General features: G+C 48.5%; 1 protein-coding gene across 1 annotated transcript in view; it reads left to right on the forward strand.

Annotated features, from left to right (window-relative positions):
• Positions 1-20,968, forward strand: part of SEC23A (SEC23 homolog A, COPII coat complex component) — a 1,668,754-nt gene that overhangs the window by 1,600,455 nt on the left and 47,331 nt on the right. The window contains exon 18 of the mRNA XM_069637506.1: positions 15,022-15,177. Coding sequence (XP_069493607.1) covers positions 15,022-15,177 — 156 coding nt within the window. The remainder of the gene's footprint in view (positions 1-15,021; positions 15,178-20,968) is intronic.

Consider the following 20,968-nt stretch of genomic DNA (forward strand, 5'->3'; position numbering starts at 1 on the left):
GATGTCGACAAAGGGCCCCATTTAAGAGGTTGCTGCTTAAGTTGCTCTATCAAAGGTAGGTAATTTGCCCCCTATAGGCCCTACAATGTTGTGATTATTCTTTTGTCAGAAGCTTAATACTAGTGTGAACCCATTGAAATTGGATAGCTGTTGTGCTTGGGTTAGATTGTCCCCCGTCATGGTTAGGTTCAGTATTTCTGACTTTACAAGGTTCACTTTCAGTCCTGCTACTTTCCCGAATCGCTGGATCTCCCAAATTGCCACCTCGAGAGAATTCTCTGGATCTGAGAGGGTCATAAGCATATCATCCGCATGCGCTAGTACCCTATGTTCTCCCCGCCCAAACTGTATACCCTTAGTGTCGCGGTTTGTGCGGATTGTGGACATAAAGGACTCAAGATATATGGCAAATAGAAGAGGTGAAAGGGGGCAGCCCTGTTTAGTACCTCTTGTTAGTTTGACTGGACTTGATAGTTCTCCATTCACTAAAGGTCGTGCAATCAGGTTTCTGTAGTTACGGCATACCATAGCCATGTATTTTGGCCCAATGCCCATCTCTCCCAGGGTATTAAAAAGAAAGGCCCACTTAACCCTGTCGAAAGCATTTTCCGCGTCCATGGAGAGAACGGCCAGACCTCTCTTCTCTTCTTTTGGGTTTTTTCTAGGATATGGCAGAACCTCCTGATGTTGTCTTGTGTTTGTCGGTGACAGATTAATCCTGATTGGTCAGGGTGTATCCACTTTGTTAATAGGGGCTCTAGTCAACCAGGCAGGATTCTGGTGTAAATTAATCAATGTGATGGGTCTGTACGAACCACATTGCCCTGGTTATTTTTCTGTTTTAGGGAAAAAGGAGTATTTTGGCCTCTTCCATCGAGGGAGTAATGCCTCCTGTTTGTGCAAATGAATGAAAGAGGGACATCAGCCTAGGTGCCAGGATGTGTTGATATGCTTTGTAAAACCCTGCTGTGTAACCGTCGGGGCCTGGGGCTTTGTTCATGGGTAGGCATGTTATTGCCTGGTTTACCTCCTCCTGTGTAATGTCTGTGTCTAGAGCTATGCGGGCTGAGTGGAAGATCTTCAGGAGGGTGAGTGTCCTAAAATAGTCATTCTCAAGTGTGTCATCTGGGTTATCGGATTTGTATAGCGTTGTGTAGAAAGTAACAAACTGTGCCGCAATGTCAGGGTTGAGTGGGCCAAATCCCCCTGCAGCTAGTTATTCCCTTGATTGTTTGGGCTGCTGTCTTCTGCTTGAGTTGTCTTGCCAATAGTTTGTCAGCCTTATTGGCGTGTATGTAATACCTATGTTTGAGCGCTAGCAGGCCCCATTCGGCCTTTTTCGTTGGGAAGAGATTTAATTGCCCTCTAATCAGTGGTTGAAGTGTACCAAAAATAGTAGTGGAACTATGTTCCCTGCTGGCATGACACCCGGTTGCCACAAAACCCATCACTAGACCCCCTCCCACACACAATACAAACCCTCAAACACATGCACCTGCTGTTTATGGGAACGTTCCGTGCAGTGCACTGAAAGTGCAAGTTTCAACTTCTTCCTACACTTTTATTTTAAAAACGAAATAATTACGGAATGATTTCTTTTTAAAATAGAAGTATAGGAACAGTAAAACCTATTTTTAAAAAGTAGATGAGCACCGCTCCCAACCGCTCCAGCTGACTTCGACCACTGCCTCTAATATGCTGATGCTCTTTCTGTAGCTTCCTACAGGTGCTGTGCTTATTGTATTCATTACGTCCTGGAGATCATTTTCCAATTGGGTTTCCTGGGCCCTTTGTTGCTTTTGCCAACATGCCCATAGGTCAATCAGCTCTCCCCTAACGGTAGCCTTAAAAGCATCCCATACCATTGGTTCAGATTTTCCTACATCTCCTTTAAATTCTAAATATTCTCTTATTTTGGATTCCACATCCCCCCGCAGAGCGACATCTGCTAGTGCTTCTTTAGGATAGGACCAGCTATGCAGTCCCTTCCGGTGTCTATGTAGGTTAAGTGTCAAAACGATTGGGGGGGTGGTCAGAGAGAGTTATCGGAAAAGTGTCTATGTATTGTATCTGCCCAACAGCGTTGATGACGCCCAGATGTAGTCAATGCAAGAGAATGTATGATGTACATGGGAGTAAAAGGTGTACACCGGATCTGTCCCCTTAATTGTAACCCACACATTGTGCAACTTCAGATGTTCCATCTTCCGTAGCAAGGCTGATGATGGCGGGGATTGTGGGCGTTGTGCGTTAGTTTCTGTCCCGGTTGGGGTCCCATGCCAGATTGAAATCCCCCATCAATATGGTCTCCCCTTGGGCAAATCCCTCCAGGTCAGAGAGTACACTTTTCAGGAATCCATCCTGCCCTGTGTTGGGAACATAGACTGTGGCGAGTGTGAGGATATGCATGTCTATTTGCAATACTATAAAAAGGTATCTCCCCTCATTGTCTATTTTTGTGGACACGATCTGGGCGGCTAGCCCTACTTTAATCGCAATCAGTCCCCTCCCACTCCCCCATGAGCCCCTCACCCCCACTTTGCCCTTGGCATTTGCCTGTAAAACCAACTGGAATCGTCTCAACTTTAGGTGGTGGGAGCCCATCTTTTTCATATAAGTTTCCTGTAGGGCTATTGATTTCTTTATTTTAATTATAAACAACACGCCAGATCGCCCGGGGGCCTCAAGGCGCACATATGACATGCGAAGATAAGAGAACAAAACAGAAGAACACCATCAAAGTGTAAACTAGATCTAGGGAGCCCTAAAGAGAAAAGATTTCAACTTCTTTTTGAACTCAGCAAGAGACCTTGTTATTTTCAGATCCAAGGGGATGGAGTTCCAGATGGCAGGAGCCCAAACATTGAACATTGTCTTCCCAAATTTGGCTAAGTGAAATCTGGGTTGGCTGAGTTTGGCCTGGTCAAGTGACCTAAGAGATTGTGAAGGCACATAACGCTCAATGGGCTCAGAAAGATAGACGGGCGCTGCGCGGGTCAAGCACCTAAAGGTGAGTGTCAAGATCTTAAAGGAGACACAGTGCCTGGCAGGCAGCCAGTGCAAGTTTCTTCTGGCTTTGGTGATAGACTGACGTCTGGGGATGCCTAGCACTGCTCTAACCTCACCGTTTTGTGTGACCTGAAGGGCGGTGAGATAGGACTGAGCAGTGCCCGCCAGAAGACTATTACAATAGTCAAGCCTCGAGTTGACCAAGGCGGAAGCTAGGATGGACATATTTTTCACAGAAAGGAACGGACGCAGATAACCCAGCTGTTTATTAATCCAGCCACAGGAGGCACAAGTCTTGACTACATGCTTCCTCATGGTGAGCTCGGAGTTGAGCATAACGCTCTTAGCCACAGGGATGGTGACATTAAAAATAAAAAAGTTGGCATACTCGGGGGAGAGATTTTTCAGCATGTGATTTAGAGGCAGTGGTAAGAACTGGAATCTTCTATCCGGTGTGTGATGAGCTAACAGCCTTTCCAACGTTGTCAGCTTCACCGGGGTGTTCATCCCCTGGATGTTCAGATAGAGCAACTAAAGCATGCAAGGCATAGCCTGTGTTTGCGTTGTTCAGAGCCCCTGGATCGGTTCAATTTAAGGGTCCTTCCCGAATGTGAGCCCTAGCCCCCCCAACTGTCCCTTTCCCTCCCCAAGTCCATCCTCCCTCCTCCGCGCCCCTCACTTGCCCTGGTGTCTCACTATCTAAGTGTCTCCCACACCATACGTGTAGGGACTGAACCCGCCTTACTTCCCAGGGCCAAACGGTGGGGCACGCTAAAGCCCCCATTGAGACTTCAAGTGTGCAGTCTCTCACGCTCTCTGCCCCCGAGGTGCTGGGATAAATTGTTAGTGAGCTAAGCAAAGGTCTAGGAAACTGTGGCCGAGCCCCCTATGCTGTCATGTATTTTCTTTTGTCCCCGGGTGGTTTTTCAGGTGAGTCAATGGTTGTGGGTACCGCAGCAGGGTTCGCTTACACCCTGAGTTAACTTGCAACCATTCCCAGGGCTTCGGGCGTCACAGCGATCTCCTTGTCTCGGTGGCATCCTCCGCATCCTCAAGATGGAGAATCTGTAGTCCCTCCTGTAGATCCTGTGTTGTCTGCCTTCCCATTGAAATAGCAGCCCAAAGGGGAATTTCGAGGGGATTGGGTCCTCCGACGTATTCCATATCTATGACAGTAATCACCACAGCTTTGCTGCTTAGGAAAATTGTCTGCGTCCTGCGTCGATGACATCGATGCGGCGTCCTCGAGGACCTCCTCCGACGGCCGATGTTACTGGATGTTATAAGTAGGACGCACGACGCCCGTAGCCTCAGTTCCATTTTTTCTGCGAACGTGTTCGCTTCGTGAATCTCGGCACGCCTCGACTCTTTGGAGTTTCTGTTGTTCATCTCGGTTCTTCGAACCTGTTAGTTTGTGAAGTTATTCTTCGTGAAGATGTCTACCTCGTCTTCCACACCGCGTCCGGGCTTTAAGAAGTGTGGGGACTGTGGGTCCAAGATGTCGGTCACTGACTCGCACGACACCTGCCTCTGGTGCCTTGGGGAGGCCCATGACACGGATGACTGTGTCGACTGCCAGTCGCTCACGTCGAAAGCTTTGCGGGAGCGCAAGAAGAAGTTATCGGTAGGTAAGGTGTCCAAGCCCCGGAAGTTGAGGTCTGCAGGGCTTTCGACGGACGACTCGAGGGGCGACTCTCCGCGTCGTCGTCGGAAGTCCAGTGGGTCTCGGTCCCGGAGTCGGTCTCGCCACTCCTCTGCCTCTTCGAGGCACTCCCCGAAGCGCCCTCATAGGTCGCCTTCCCCGTCATCATCCGAGGACTCTGCCCGTCGGCGGGTCACTTACCCCACCAAGCATGCGACACCGGAGGAATGGGCTTCCTTTGGGAAGAAAATGTTGGCGATTCTCGAATCGCAGGGCACTGGTCCGTCCGCGCCTCCGAGTGGGGTCGGTCGTGATCAGCCGAGAGACGCCGCTCGCACGCCTTCGGGCTCGGGTGGTCATCACGATTCACGGGAAATGTCCCGCTCGGACAAGGGGAATTGTTCTCGGCATGCCCGGTCCAGGTCCAGGTCCTCGATGCGCTCAAGACCGCGTGAACCTGTGAAATCTTTGAGGAAGACATCGACGCCTGTAGCGCCGAGGTCGTCGACCGAGTCTCTCGAGGCTCCACCTCCGAGGAAGTCGTCGACGCCGTCGGCACCCAGGATGTCGAGGGGCACGCTCGGGGCTCCTCCCTCGAGGCCTGTGTCGACGCCGTTGATGCCGTCGGCGCCGCGTCTGTCGTCGACGCCGATTCTCTAGACGTCGGCGCCGATTCACTCGATGCCCTTGACGCCTTTCGGGGCTGTGTCGACGGGGGTACCCGTGGCTCGGGTGAACCACCTAGGAAGGCTCTGGCCAAGGTCAAGCATGGCTTTGGTTCCAGTTCTGTGCCTTCTGATCGCCATCTGGAATTCATTTCAGAGGTGGATGAGGGCTCTAATGATGGCATGGTGCCTGACACAGTGCATGACGAGATTCTCTTGAGCCATAGCCAGTTTGAGGACCTGAGGCAGTCCCTGCATGATGCTAGTGGGCTGGACACCTCCCCGGAGGTGGAGTTTTGTAGGCCTGAGCCTGGTACTCATGCCGATTCTTCGTACCGGCGACTTATGTCAGAGTTCACCGAGTACTTAGGATGGTCTGCTCCCCCAGGGGAGTTTGTTCAGGATGACCTTACAGATATCCTCGACATTGGTCCACCAACTGACCTGGTACTGCCATTCCATATGGCTCTGCAAAGAAGGGTGGCAGCAGCTTGGACTGCTCCGGAGAGTCTCCCGGCAGTGTGCAAGTCTTTGCCGCGAAAATACCGCCCAGCCAGTAGTGACCCCTGCTACTTGTCCAAGCACCCTACTCTGGAGAGTTTGGTGGTGCGGGCGGCTACGGCCCCGACAAAGCAGGCGTCGTACCCTACCATCCCTCCTGGTGGGGACGACAAGCGTTTTGACGGCTGGGCGAAGAAAGTGTTTTCTGCAGGGGGTATGGCGCTTCAGGCGGCCAACTCCATTTGTGCCTTGTCTCGTTTCACGCCCACTCTGTGGAACTGTTTTCCTTGGCGGCTGAACATATTCCCGAAGGGGATGAACGGGATGGTTTCCTTGCCATGGTTCAGGATGGCAAGGATGCTATGTGTGAGGCCGTTCAGTCGGGTTTGGACATGGCAGATTGCGTCAGCCGGTCCATGGCGGCGAGCACCGTGATACGCAGGTTTGCGTGGTTGCAGAAGTCGGGGTTTGCTCCTGATGTGCAGACCCAGCTCCTCAACATGCCCTTTGACGGGGAACATCTTTTTGGCAGCAAGGCTGACGAGAGCCTTGAGAGGTTGCGGACCTCCAAAGCTGTAGCAAAGTCGTTGGGCGCTGCAGTTCGACAACCTCCGCCTTTTCATCCTAGGGGACAGCAATGGAGGGGAGGTTCCTTTCGTTATTGCTCATCCTTTGGTAAAGCGAGAGGAGCTGCCAGTCAAAGGGGCCACCGTAGGAGTGCCAGAGGTGGAAAACAGGGTACTCGAGGTGCCAAGGCTGCTCGGGCTGTTGCCTCTTTGCCCTCAGGCAACGCCGCAGCTGCTTCAGCTCAGTCATGAGGCCATGTCCCATGGTTCGCCGGTTGGGGGAAGGCTGGCGCAGCATCTTGCAGAGTGGCGCGCCATTACTTCAGATATGTGGGTTCTGGAGATCATAACCCACGGCTACTGTCTTCCTTTCCGGCAGAGGCCTCAAGACAATCCACCAGGGAATCTCTCTTTGAAGAGTCCGGATCCGCTCCTTGCGCAGGAAATTCAATCCCTGCTGGAGAAAGGCGCCATAGAACTGGTGCCTGTAGCGGAGAGGAACAAGGGATGGTATTCCCCTTATTTTTTGATTTCCAAGAAAGACGGGGGATTGAGACCCATCATGGACTTGCGCGGTTTGCACAAACTCCTCAGGAAGGACAAGTTCAAGATGGTTACTCTTTCTCAAGTCCTCCAGGCCCTTCAACTTCACGACTGGTTGGTGTCTCTCGACCTCAAGGACGCTTATTTTCATGTGCCGATCCATCCGAAGCACAAGAAGTACCTGAGGTTTGCGCTTGGCGACTCGCGCTTTAAGTTTCGGGTCCTGCCATTCAGATTGACCTCCGCCCCGAGGGTCTTCACCAAGCCCATGATAGTGGTGGCAGCGCACCTCAGGAAAGGGGGGGGGATTCACGTCTACCTCTACCTGGACGATTGGTTGATCAGGGCGCGCTCTCCCGAGCAAGTCCTGGATCATCTGTCAGTCACCTGCTACTCCCTCCACAAGCTGGGCTTCTCCCTCAACTTAAAGAAGTCCCATTTGACACCAACTCAGAGGCTCCAGTACATCGGAGCAGTGCTCGACACGTCCCTGGGGCAGTGTTTTCCTCCCCAGGTGAGGGCTCATCACGTTCAGCAGATGGTGCACAAGTTTCAACTTGCCCAGACTCTCCCAGCGTTCGAGTTCTTGAGACTGCTCGGCCTCATGGCATCTTGCATTCTTCTGGTGCCAGAGGCCAGGTTGCGGATGAGATCTTTGCAATGGGCACTCAAGCTCCAGTGGTCTCAGTCCTCCGGCAGGATGTCGGACCCTGTTCAGGTGCCGTCTTCGGTCACCCAGGACCTTCTGTGGTGGGCCGACGAAGGCAATATGATGAGGGGGGCTCCATTATGGCTATGTGACGTTCGTGACGGACGCATCCCTCACGGGATGGGGAGCTCATGCCAACGAGTTGACAGTCAGCGGTCGTTGGTCCCCCTCGGAGTCCAGACTCCATATCAATCTGTTGGAGCTGAGGGCCGTCAGTGCGAGGAAAGAATGTTCTGATCCTGACAGACAACACGGTGGCCATGCACTACCTCAACAAAAAGGGGGGGGGGCAGGGTCACTTCCTCTGTGCAGGGAGGCGATGCAGCTCTGGTTCTGGGCAATCCAGCAGGAAGTTTCGATCTCGGCAGTTAATCTGGCAGGAGACGAAAACGTGACGGCGGACGCTCTGAGCAGGCAGAGCGCGATCTCTCACGAGTGGGAGTTGGCTCAGGAGATTCTCCTGGAGATCTTCGCCCTTTGGGGGACCCCTCAAGTGGATCTCTTCGCCTCCAGTGTCAACCGGAAGTGGGAGAGGTTCTGCTTGCGGGAATTTCCTCCAAACGGAGCCTTAGGAGACGCGTTCGTGGTGGAGTGGTCCTTCCCTCTGCTGTACGCGTTTCCTCCAGTCCCCGTAATCCAGCAAGTACTGCGGATATTAGGGAGGTTCGGTTCCCGGATGATCCTCATAGGTCCGGCGTGGGCCCAGAGGACGTGGTACCCGGACCTTCTCGACTTTTCCATCTGCCCTCCACGTCGTCTTCCCTACCGAGACGATCTGCTCTCACGGGAGGGGAGTCAGGTTCTCCATCCAGAGGTCAGGTCCCTCAACCTTCACGCTTGGTTTCTGAAAGGTTGAGGTATAAGGATTGGGACCTCCAGAAGGCTCGCAACAAAGTCCCTGTACCGTTGCCGTTGGAGGAAGTTCTGCGACTGGTGCAGGGTTAAGAATGTGGATCCTTTTGCATGTGAAATTCCCATGGTTCTGTCTTTTTTGCTTTCTTTGGCCCACAGAGGCCTTCAAGTGGGTACCATTAAAGGTTACCTGGCGGCGCTGTCTATATTTAAGCGCTCGTCTGAAGAGTGTTCCTATTTTAAAATTCCTTTAATTTCTCAGTTTCTGAAAGGGCTCACTAATGTGTTCCCTCCGTCACCTTTCCAGTTGCCCGGTTGGGATTTTAACCTTGTTCTCAAGTTTCTGATGGGTGCTCCGTTTGAGCCTTTGCATTCATGGCCTTTGAGACTGTTAACTCTGAAAACTGTATTTTTAGTTGCGGTCACTTCTGCTCGCAGAGTGAGTGAGTTACAGGCACTTTCAGTTAAGCCACCCTTCACTGTGTTTCATAAGGACAGGGTTGTCCTTAGAGGTCGTCCTTCTTTTTTTCCGAAGGTGGTGTCGGAATTTCATTTAGGCCAGAAGGTTGTTCTTCCGGCATTTTATCCTCCACATCCTGGTAAGGAAGAGGAGCGGCTCCATAGGCTTGATCCTAGGAGAGCGTTAAGCTTTTATATTTCACGCATGTCCCGGGTCAGAGTGGACGATCAGCTCTTTATTGGTTACGCTGGAAAGCGTTTGGGACAGGCTGTGACGAAACAGACTTTGACTCGCTGGATTATTTTGGCTATCTCTGAGTGTTACCGCTTGGTGGGTAAGGACCCACCGGTTGGCTTACAGACCCATTCTACCAGGGGTATGGCTGCCTCTACTGCCCTGCAGAGGGGTGTTCCTATTCACAACATCTGTGATGCAGCCACCTGGGCTTCGGTACACATTTTTGTACGTCACTATTCCCTCGATTCCATCCGGGGGCAGGATCTGGCCTTTGGCAAGGCGGTCCTTTACTCCGCAATTTGATTGGGCATGCTAAATTTCTGTTTTCTAAATTCTTTTCCCACCTCCTTGCATTGGTACTGCTTTGGGAGTCTGTCATAGATATGGAATACTTCGGTGGACCCAATCCCCTCGAAGAACAAGTTACTCTCTTACCTGGTAACGTTCTTTCGATGGGATGGTCCGACGACGTATTCCATATCGCTCCCTCCCTACCTTCCCCGCTACAGAATTTCTTATGCGATTGCAGCTTACGTTTCCGCAAGGCTTTGTGTGTCAGACTGGCAGCAGACTGGTGGCACACGTTCTGAGAAAAAACAACAACTGAGGCTACGGGCGTCATGCGTCCTACTTATAACATCCAGTGACGTCGGCCGTCGGAGGAGGTCCTCGAGGACGGCGCATCGACGTCATCGACGCAGGACGCAGACGCCGAAAATTTTCCGAAGCAGCAAAGCTGTGTGGATTACTGTCATAGATATGGAATACATCGTCGGACCATCCCATCGAAAGAATCTTACCAGGTAAGAGAGTAACTTGTTCGTCTATTTATATTTGACCTGTTTGTCTTGCAGATGTCTCAGGATTGTCTCCATTTCCTATCTTTTAAGGAGGGTGGACTGGGCCAGGTCTTGGGTAGAGATAGATTTCCACTCTGTTGTAGTGTATGGGTTACGCCGGTCGGGCTGCGCGGAGGAACGCTTCCTTATGCTGGTATCTTACTAGCGTTGCCACCATGTCCCTAGCTCTGTTCTGTGGACCCTGTCTATCGGGACGTCAGCGACATGCTCCTTGTCTAGTAGGTCTTCAAAAATTCGAGTGACCTTGTTTTCAAATCTGGGTTCGCCACTGATTCCGGGAGGTTCTGTATACGAATATTAGATCTGCTGGTCCCAAAGAGGGTGTCGCCCATGGTGGGATCCCACTCCCTGTCCCTGGTGGGTGGGGGCATTTAAGAATAGCAGGGTCACATCCATGGTCCCATAAGGGGTGGCTACCGCTTTGGGACGAGGGATGATTTCCCAGGTTTCATCAAAATAATATAGCATACTCTTCGGTCATCCTGGAGTTTTCATTGGGAACACGAAAAAATCACGTGCTTGGCACTTTTCCTAATACAAATGTACCAATCCCTTTTTCAACATAATATCACAGAGATAATTTGCTCCCTTTTTGAAGATCTGGGGAGATACTGTAGCACCAATCTCCTGGATCGCTGGAATTCAGTTGATTAAGATGAACTTGCCTTCCTCAACTCTTATATATCAATCGTGCCCTAGACGCATTCCTAATAAAATGATTAAATTCATTCAGCATAGGATCTTTACATTTATTTGGAATACAATTCATAGTTTCCTGGAGAAAAAACACTTAAATATTCACGGTTGAAGGGCAATCTTGCAGACCCAAATATAGTGAAATACTTATTAACAGCAAACAAAACAGTTGCAATAGATTGGAAAATAGCTGCTTATGACAACATATGGTTCCTGATCTTACCGTGGGGCTCCCTACTCCACCGAGAGACTAATTCTGGTTTCTGCCTAAAAAACAGTGTCTGCCTAAGAAAACTCTTCAATACACTAGTACAAGGTTTTATGATTGGAACTGTGTTATTATGAAAAGCCAGGGCTCCTCATTCCCAACTCTATGCTCTCTGATTTGGAACAACATTTCCTTCTCAGCAGTCTGCAAATCTATTTGATCCGCTTCTTGGAGGGAGGCTTTCAATGATTGGGTCAAATATAGAAACGCAGCCAACCATTAGACTTCATGGGTTTTGAACAAGCCTTTAGACTTGAGGAAATGGATAGAGTGGGCCACATCCATCTTTGTCACTGGTTCTGTCATACTACTGTTAGTGCCACACGTACAAGCGACACTACATTTGTGGAAGATAAGAACCATTTTATTCTTTACCATTCTTGATATGAAAGCCAGAACCCCTTCTTACCCCTACATGATACGCGAGGAAGATGACTTGGGGACAGAGATATTCGCACTTTCATGGTTGAACATGTGGTCTAGCGCAGTCAAGTCTGTTGCTTGTACACTGATCAAAGAGAACTCTGTTTATTGGCATGTAGTACCTTAATACATATCTGTTGGAAGGTTGCATGGTCTGCCATATTGCAACACATTGTATCCTATATTCAATCGATATTGGTAGTGACTCTCCCGTTGGACCACCAAGTATTTATACTGGGGGATGTAGACTCCACCATACTTACACATATTTGTTGTGGTGTGAGACAGACATGGTATCAAGAGATGACGCAGACAACATATTTCCAATTCAACAGTAGAATCTTTATTAAGTATCAGGGTGGTGCAATGCCTAACTTGGCCTATAACTATGTTGGGGATTTCCCTACCTAAAGACAACTAAGGGAAGTCCAAATCAAAGGTCTGTCTGTGTCAAAATGTATGATTGTCCTCACATCTAGCAATACACAGGGTGTGCGGTTCTTCCTAATCAACAAAATAGTGTTCAAAAGTAAAGTTCTTCTTGGGCTCCCTATCCCACGTTTAACACAGTTTCAGTAGTTGCTTGCCTCGTTAACGTTCTGCCAGTTCTTGAGATACCCTTCCACAAGTTCAATATATCACAGTTCACACAACAAGAAGGCCTTGAGGTTCCCTTCCCCAAAGCAGCGTTTCTCAGTTACTTTGATTTTCAGTGTTCACTTCCCCAAGATTTTACTTTACCACTTACACTCATTTCAAATGTTCAATACAAGAAAACAATAGGTCCACTTGACCCACCTTCAGACTTGCTTTATGTTCAATTCACAGTTCTACATGGTTTATTCACAATGTCTTTTGATTGTCACCATTTAGGGCTCCCTGGTCTAGCCGCGGTTGTCAGACCACACGGTCCACCCATTACACGTTGCGGAATCATACATTCCCCTTGGCCTTGTTTGACTCCTTCACAGACTCTTTTGCTTCGGGTTCCTAACTTCACACATTCATGTTCTATTTGGTTACTGTAACACTTTTCTGCATCAATAACACTTTTCTGCATCATTCTTTTGTTTTACCATAGACGTATAGTCAGACATTCACTATGCCTGTATAACTTCAAATGTTTATTCAGTATTCCGTATGCCTTGGTTTTCTTCAAATAGCATTTTGATTCAGTTCGGTATTCAATATAACATAGTTTCATTCAAACCACAATTTCCATTCATTTCAGTATTCAATATAGTGTAGTTTGATTCAAGCTGCAATTCTCATTCAGTTCAGTATTCAATATAGTTCCAGGTTACTTAGATTCATGGACCGTTACTTGCCTGCGGTCCCCTCGGAGCGCTCCGGTCTTCCTGTGTCACCTGCCACTTACCAGCTCTTCGCGTCTCCACTGCTGTGGTTTTTGATGCTTCTGCTCACCTTCTTTGCAGCCGGGAAGCAGCCCGCCTCTACTCTGCTTACTGACTGGGCACTTCTGCACACGCCAGTGTTCTGAAAGGATGCGGACCATGTCCCTTCTGCTTCACAGCAGTTAGCAGTTTGACAGCTCTGGCTGCCCGCCTTCTGTTTCAAGGGCCCCGGGTCCCGCAACCACCATGCGACTCGCTCGCTCTGGGTCCTGCAGGTACTCCGGGATCTCTGCCAGCACTCAGACCTCGTGGTCTCGTTCAACTACATCGGCTCTCCTACCCCTGCTGGTGTGGGTCTCCTCCCTTTATTAAGGGGTCCCAACTGTGAGTCGTTTGGCTGTCTTGCCTGACTATAATGAACCCAATCAATGGGACATGCCTGACCTTCACTGTTGCATACCTTCAACCCAAACAGAGAACCAGAGCTCCCAACCCAAACATAAAATGCTGTTGCATTTCAGCTCTTAGCTGACCGCGGGCAATGGGGCAAAGATTTACTCATTACAGACATTGGCTATAGACCACAAGGAAGTCGTAGTGTGGGGCGCTAATACTCACTCTGACAAATCCTGCCACCTTCAGCAGGCAAAGGAGGCTTGCTTTGATGGAATCGGCTCTCTTTGTACATCAACGCAAATCAGAATAATTATGGCGGTGGAAGCCTTTATCAGCTCCCACTGTGGAAGCCTTTAAAGCAGGGCAGAGTTCATGATGCAGCCAGGAAGGCACATCGGAAAGGTAGTTAAGCAGCCATATTTCAGTTTTCTCAGAGAAGCATACCAAAAGCCCACTAGGTCATGGAAAGCCTAGGATGCAGAGTTCGGGCTCTATATAAGGCGAGGTCCTTTGTGAAAATGGAAGGGATTGGAGAAAGGATGACAAGGTGGAACCTCAGAAGTTTTAGAGACCAGGGTAATTGGATAGAGGACAGGAGGATGTGAGAAGAGAAGAGGCAGGGGAGTGACAACCGAGAAGATGAGGGGGAAAGCTGAGGAGAGGAAGAATATCAGAGGGACAGATCAGGTGATTGGCGTGAAGGGCACATGTGGCCCAGAAAGAATTATGGTAGTAGTGTGGAAGAGGGCAAACCCTGAGTATGAAATGATGGAGCCTGGCTCTGGTAAGGTAAGAGCACAAGCACGTGGAAAGCATTGGAACAGTGCAGGTTTGAGTGCCAGAACAGAGAGGGGAAGGAAACATCCCATAGGAATGAGTTTATGGCAAGAGGTTGAAGAGAAAGTTAAACTGGTCTGGTGATCTGGAGTGCCAGGACCCTGGACTGGGAAGTGATGAGGAAGCTAGCATACAGCTAGTGGAAAACATAGCCTTCTGATTATTAAAGTTGGGACCCTTGTGCAAGGCTATCTGAGATCCAGTGAACTACCAGTTTGGACTTCAGACCCCAGAGGTCGTCCCATTTTACTAAAGCAACTCTGAGACCCTGCCAAGAAAACAGGACAAACAAGAGACTCTCGGTGATGGGAAAAGGGCCCCTTGAATCCATAAGAAGAATTATGACATTCATTATGGATTTTTTTGGCTACCCCTTCCCATAACTCCTGAAATATTTTGTTGTATCAAGCAACCGGGAGGAATCAAGATCCAGACTTTACGCAAACTGGAGGACTCTTGCATGCATACATTTTGCCTTTCTACCAGAGAACTTGACATGTTTGGCCACCAAGGAGATGACCTGAGGAAGGTCTGTCTAAGTGAAACACTGTCCTGACTCAAATTAAGTTTACCTTTGTAAGCTCCTGACATCCCATAAGCATAGATGTAAGAGGACTGTACAGTAGTTATTACAGCAAACATGTTGTACTTTTTTTCATTTTGAAAAGCGGCACACATCGCAAAATAGAGTTGAGCACTGCTTCTTCACAAGCCCTTTTCTTGGACATCCTTAACACATTTAGATTAGATAACAGAATTTCTATAGCCGAGAGTAGACTAATAACGGTTTACCTTTGAAATATATTCTGTTGTTTTTTTTCTGTATGCATGGATATACTTTTAAACTTCATTTGTAATGGCATTTTCCATTTTTTTGTAACTGGTCATTGTACTTACACGCGGCCTACCTGCAGTCTTTACCCCTATATAAATGAATTAATTAATTCAAGCATTTAATGCTACAATAATATGTTCTAATATTTTTTCATGTTTCACTTTTAGACAATAGCACAATGGCGTAAAGCAGGTTACCAAGAAATGCCTGAGTATGAGAATTTCCGTAATCTGCTGCAAGCTCCATTTGATGATGCTCAAGAGATTCTTCATTCTAGGTTCCCAATGCCACGGTACATTGATACAGAACATGGAGGCAGTCAGGTGAGCAGATAGCTTTATATATAACACTCGTCAGTAGCACATTTATTTTCTCCATGCTCTCATAAAATGCTACTCAAGTCGCTGTCAAAAGAAGGAGCGATGTGTGCGGTCTGAGAGACAGATGTGATGTTTATTTTACTTTTGGCAGCATTTTCTTCATTTATCATCTGTTCTCTAGCATTAGAATTTACATATAGTCAAATGGTAGAATAATTCCTGTCATCAGACTGGGAGTCCTTGGTAAACACAGAAATGAATAGCTGTCAGAAAAGACTTTCAATTTACAGCCTATTCCTCTTGTTGTATACCTTTGCTCCCTTTTGCCCATGGGCCATTGAGGGAGAGAAGCTGATGCACCCCATCGCACTTAAGGTCTGTTTTGTCCATTTTTAATACCCGTCCCAGTCTTCACATGGCTGAAGATGCAAGTCTGTCTGGGGAACCCAGCACAGGGAAATCCCTTTTTCAGCTGCCCAATGTGTGTAAAACGTTTTTGTTCCACCAACAAGAAGAGGAAGATACTTTGTTATTTGGATGACTCCTCAAATACAGATCTATCTCACACCCTCCCACTTTGGGTTGTGTAGAAGCTTATCTCTTGGGTTGTGTAGAAGTGTATCTCCTCATAACTGAAAGTCCTCTCACAAGAGGAATGCTCTTTCAGGGAAAAAAAGGTTTCTCAGACAGAAGAGGCTCCTCGCAATGGAGGGCTCATTCGGAGAAAGAGAGGTTCCTCGCAAAATCCGAGTTTCCAGTGGACGGGAACTCCTCAGAAGGCAAAATACAAATCTTAAGATTCTCTGTCTCGAGCCTAAAAGTTTAAGAATGAGGAGTTTGCACTTGGGGGAGTATAGATGGGAGCCATATAGATTGAAGTATTTAGGTATTATGATTAGTAGAAATCAGGTAATGCTACTTCAAGATAACCACATTTCCCTCCTGGACTCCCTATATCACAAGGTTCAGAGGTGGGGTGCTCTTCCTTTATTCTATCTACATATGGCAGCATCTCACTGGCAAAGATGGTAATACTTCCAAAACCTCTGTATCTCTTTCTTAATATCCCGGTCTACCATGGGAAGCCCTTTTTTAAGTGACTGTGCTCACTTTTGGTACACTTGGTATAGAGCCTTGGATGGCCACGGATCAATGAGATACTATGACATGCCCTTTTGAACAAGGAGGTCTCAAGCCCGCAGATATGGAATTGTAATGGTTATTTTGGGTTATTTCTCCTCACCCACTTCTATCTCCACCTGTGGCATTCCCCAGGGCTCTAACCTTTCACCCTGGCTATTTAACATCTATCTCGCTCCTCTCGCTCACCTTATCTCCACCTTCTCACCACACTTTCAGTATTATGTAGATGACAGCCAACTCTTCTTCAGACTACCCACTGTACCTCTTCTGACCTCCTCTGTCATTCTTGACTGCCTGTCCGCTATCCAGTCTTGGTCTCAATGCCAGCAAGACTGAGATTCTTCTGATTGGGACCCCTGTTCCCTCCTTGCCCCCTCACTCTGGCCACCCTTGATGGGCTCTCCCCCTCCCCTTCCTCTGAGTCCAGAAACCTATGAGTTATCTTCGACTCCTCTCTCTCTTTCATTCCTCACATCTTGAACCTTGCCAGGAAGGCCCATTTCCAACTCAGCCTCCTCAGGGGCATCCTCCCTTTCCTCACTTTCCCCCAGACGCTCAATTTCACCAGAGCTCTGGTACTCTCCAGGCTGGACTACTGCAAACTCCTCTTCCTTAATCTACCTTCTTTTTCTATTTGATTTATTTATTTATTTCATTTGGATAGCGCACAGCCACCCGGAGACATTGAGGCGTAGTTGCAGGTATAAGTCAAGAAAACATACTTTGTCATACAATTGTGATTTTTAGTCACGAAAAAACTAGGTTGGCATAGGTGCAGTTACAACTCTTCCTCAATTACATAATTGAGGGGCATAATCATAAATGTTAAAGGTCCAGTATGGTGGTGATCGAGATCAGTGTTTGACAAGTAGGCACAGTGTGCAGGTGGGGTTGTGGGTTAGGACAAGAGCTGAGAGTTCTGAGAGCTTTACGAAAGATCCAGTAGGATTTCTCAGCCCTCAAGGTGGTGGGGAGGTCGTTCCAGAGTTTGGCAGCAAGGTAAGGGAAGCTTGAGCCTCCAGCTTTGCATCTCTTTACATTGGGCACGTCTAGTCGATCAGTGTAGGGGGTCCTAGTGGGTGTTGAGGAGTGAGCTTTGGTGATTCTTTGGTGGAGGTATGGGGGCAATGTATTGGAGAGGCACTTGTGGGTAATGGGGAGTGTTTTAAAGGTGATGCGCTCCTGGATGGGGAAGCCAGTGTGCTTCTCTTCTAGCTTTAGAGATGTGTTCTCTTTTCAGGATATGGAGGGCTGCTCTCAAGACATTGTTTTGGATGACTTGTAGATTTTGGATATTTCCAGAGGAGAGGCCTGTGAATAAGACATTGCAGTAGTCGATCCTGGAGTCAATGATGGCACGGGCAATCGTAAGGCAGTTATTTTTAGTGAGGAAGGGTCTGGCTGTGTTGAGTACCTTAGTGGAGTAGGCTGCTGAAGAGGCGATGGCGCTTAGATGTCTAGACATAGTGAGTGAGGCGTCGAGGTAAACTCCTAGAGTCTTTACAGAGATTGAGACAAGAATTAGGCAATTGTCAATCTGGAAGGCAGTGTATTGAATATTGAGAGACTTAAGGGCATTTGATGGGCCGACAAATAAGATTTCCGTCTTGTTGCTGTGGAGACAAAGATGATTAGCTGCCATCCATGCCTATATTGTAGAGAAGATGTTGTTGAGGGTGGCAGTCATCTGTGTAGTTGCCTGAGAGTGGGATCAGGATTTGAGTATCGTCTGCATAGTTGGTGTAAGCTATGCCGAGGGAGTCCAGGATGTTAAAAAGTGGCCTGGTAAACATGTTGTAAAGGGTTGGGGCTATGCAAGTCCCTTGAGGTACACCACAGGTGATGAGAGAGAGCGAGGCATTTGCAATCTCTGAGAAGACCCTCATGACCCTACCTTCCAACAAGGTCGCAATCCAGGCAGTGGCAGGTGGGGAGAAATTAGCGTAAGTGGTGAGGCGGTGGCAGAGGATTTGGTGGTTAACCAAAACGAATGCTGTGGATAGGATGAGCAGGGCAGAGTTTCCTTCATCTCTGACCTTGTCTAGCTGATTTTTTAGGTCGAGAAGGACAGATTCAGTCCTGTGCCCTGGGTGGAAGCCGGATTGACGCATCCCTAGGATTTTGTTGTCCTCCAGGAACTGCTAAACTTGCAGGTAGGCTGCGCGGTCTAGTATATATTCTTTTTCATAACATTTTATTGGGTTTTACAGTTATACACAACATCAGCAACATTGAAATATTCGATAATCGTGCCAATACAATAATGCAGTTCACGCCAGGGGATAGGCTATGCAGTGGTTAGTGCTGTCCATATTTGTCCATGTCGATGCCTTTTCACGGTGCCAGGGCGGGCCCCCGTGCTCTGGTTCATCCCCTCCTGTTTCTTTAGCTAAGTAAAGCGGGCTGCCTTGGAGCCATCTGGTCAGTGGAGGTCTTCTAGTGAGAGCTGGAAACTTAGCTGCGTAGTCCATAAATGGATCCCAGATATTTAGGGCTCTGTTCAGGAAGCCTGCGGTCTGGTATATTTATTAGGAAGGGGACAGTGTTGATTGGCCTATAGTTGAATGGAATGGATGGGCCTAGTGAGGTTTTCTATAGGAGAGGGAGGACCCAAGCTTCTTTGAGGCTAGCTGGAACAGTGCTTATAGTAGAAGAAGGGTTTATAAAGGCTGTGGAAACGAGGGCTAGCACGTCAGTGCAATCTTTGATGAGTGATGCAGGGCATATATCGCCTTTACATTTGGAAGGTTTCAGGCTTTTGATCAGCTTTAGGACTTCACTTTCAGAGAGGTCTCTGAAGAAAAACTGAGTGGTGGAGGTGACGAATGGGGGAGGGGTGCAGCTGATACTAGTGGCTATGGGGTCTTTGTTGAATGTAGCTTTTTGAGAGAGGATCTTTGTGTTCAGGGTGTCGATTTTACCTAGTAGTGCTGCCTGGATGTCTGCGCACCATGTTACATCTTTAGTGAGGGTGGGGCAGGAGATTCAAGTTCTCTGAAGATGGTAAAGATTTCTTTTACATCAGAGTTGGAATTGCTGATTCTTGAATTGAAGGAGTTCGATTTGGCTGTGATTGTGACAGATTTGTAGAGTGTGGATATTTTGATGAACTCATTTTGCAGAGAGTAAGTGGGATCCTTTAGCCAAGTTAGCTGAGCCTGTCGCAGTTGCAAAATATCGGTGGTAAACCATGAGTTTGAGTGTTTTTGATTTGTGAGGAGCTAGAGGGGGCTATGGTGTTCACTGCATTAAAAAGGATGGAGGTGAAAATATCCACTAATGAAATGGGGTTGGATTTGAACGGGGCAGGAGGCCTGGGGTGTTGAGCGGGGGCAAGATTTTGTCTCTGGTGAGCTTCTGCGAGCTTTGTGTTACAGCTGGAGGTAGAGGGTTGGGTGTGGTTTTGGGTTTAGAGGGCTGTGGGATAGAGAAGTGGATGATGTGGTCTGATCAGGGACATGGTGTGTTGGCGCTTGTGAAGACATCACAATTGTGGTCTGCAATCCAGTCTAGAGTGTGTCCTTTCGTGTGGGTGGGATTGGTAATGCGCTGACAAAAATCTACGGTATTAAGGGCGTCATAGAGCAAGCTTGCTCGTGGGTCATTTTGGTCATGAAGGCCTAGATTAAGGTCTCCTAGCAAGATGATTTTAGAAGAGGCTTTTAGATTATCCTGAAGAGTGTGAAGTAGGGTTGATTCGAAATTGAGTGGGGCCAGGTGGGAGTTAGATGAGGTGGATGGTGATGGCGCAAGTGGGTGATGACGAGAGTTTAAATAAATAGACAGTCGGTGGTGCCATTGATGGAAGTGTTACACCGTCTGGAGGGAAGGGATTCTCTAGCTATCAGGGCAACGCCACCTCCTCTTGAGGAGGGTCTGTCATTCCGGAAGATAGTGTACCCTGAGGGCATAGCTAGCGATAGGGCTGGGCCACATGCCTAGTGAAGCCAAGTCTCAGAGATGGCTAAGGCATTGAGGTTGTGTTTGGTAATCAGGTCATTGATGTCCAATGCATGGGCCATCAGTGAGCAAGCATTGATGAGGGCGTAGGTCAGGAGGGGCTGAATGAATGTGGTGGGGGTGAGTGGCCCTGGATGGTAGTGGATTGGCGAGGGGGTAGGGCAGGTTGCTGGTGTCTTGGTGGATGTTTGTTAGGCAGGCTCTTACGTGGTACGGCTGCATCCTTTCTAGTGTTAGGTGGAAGATTATGGTTGATATGGTTTTGGGACTGGTGGGATTGAGCGGTCATGTTGAGGCATGGCGTTGAAGGAATGTGCTTGGGGCTGGCCTTCAGGGAACCAGTGGAGGTGAGATGACATTGTGATGAGTTCTTCCATCCGCCCCCTCCAGCAAATCCAGAATAGGGCTGCAAGACTTATCCTTGACCATAAGCCCAGGGACAGTATCTCTCCAGCACCAAAATATCTCCACAGGTTCCCGGTTGCTGCAACGATCAAATTTAAATCCCTCTGCATCATCCATAAGGCTGTCTGCAACTTGCTCTCACCAAATACTCTCCTTCCAGGTCCCTCTGATCCTCCGGCTCCAACTCTCTGCTTGTCAAGCACTTCTTTAAGCAGAGAACGCGTGGCCGTTCCCTCTCCTCATCTGGCTCCCTTCTCTGAAACAGCCTCCCCCTTTTCTTCCTCTT

Source organism: Ambystoma mexicanum, chromosome 14 (genome assembly GCF_040938575.1).
Source record: "Ambystoma mexicanum isolate Mex_15411 chromosome 14, UKY_AmexF1_1, whole genome shotgun sequence".
In the NCBI taxonomy this organism is placed as follows: Eukaryota; Metazoa; Chordata; class Amphibia; order Caudata; family Ambystomatidae; genus Ambystoma; species Ambystoma mexicanum.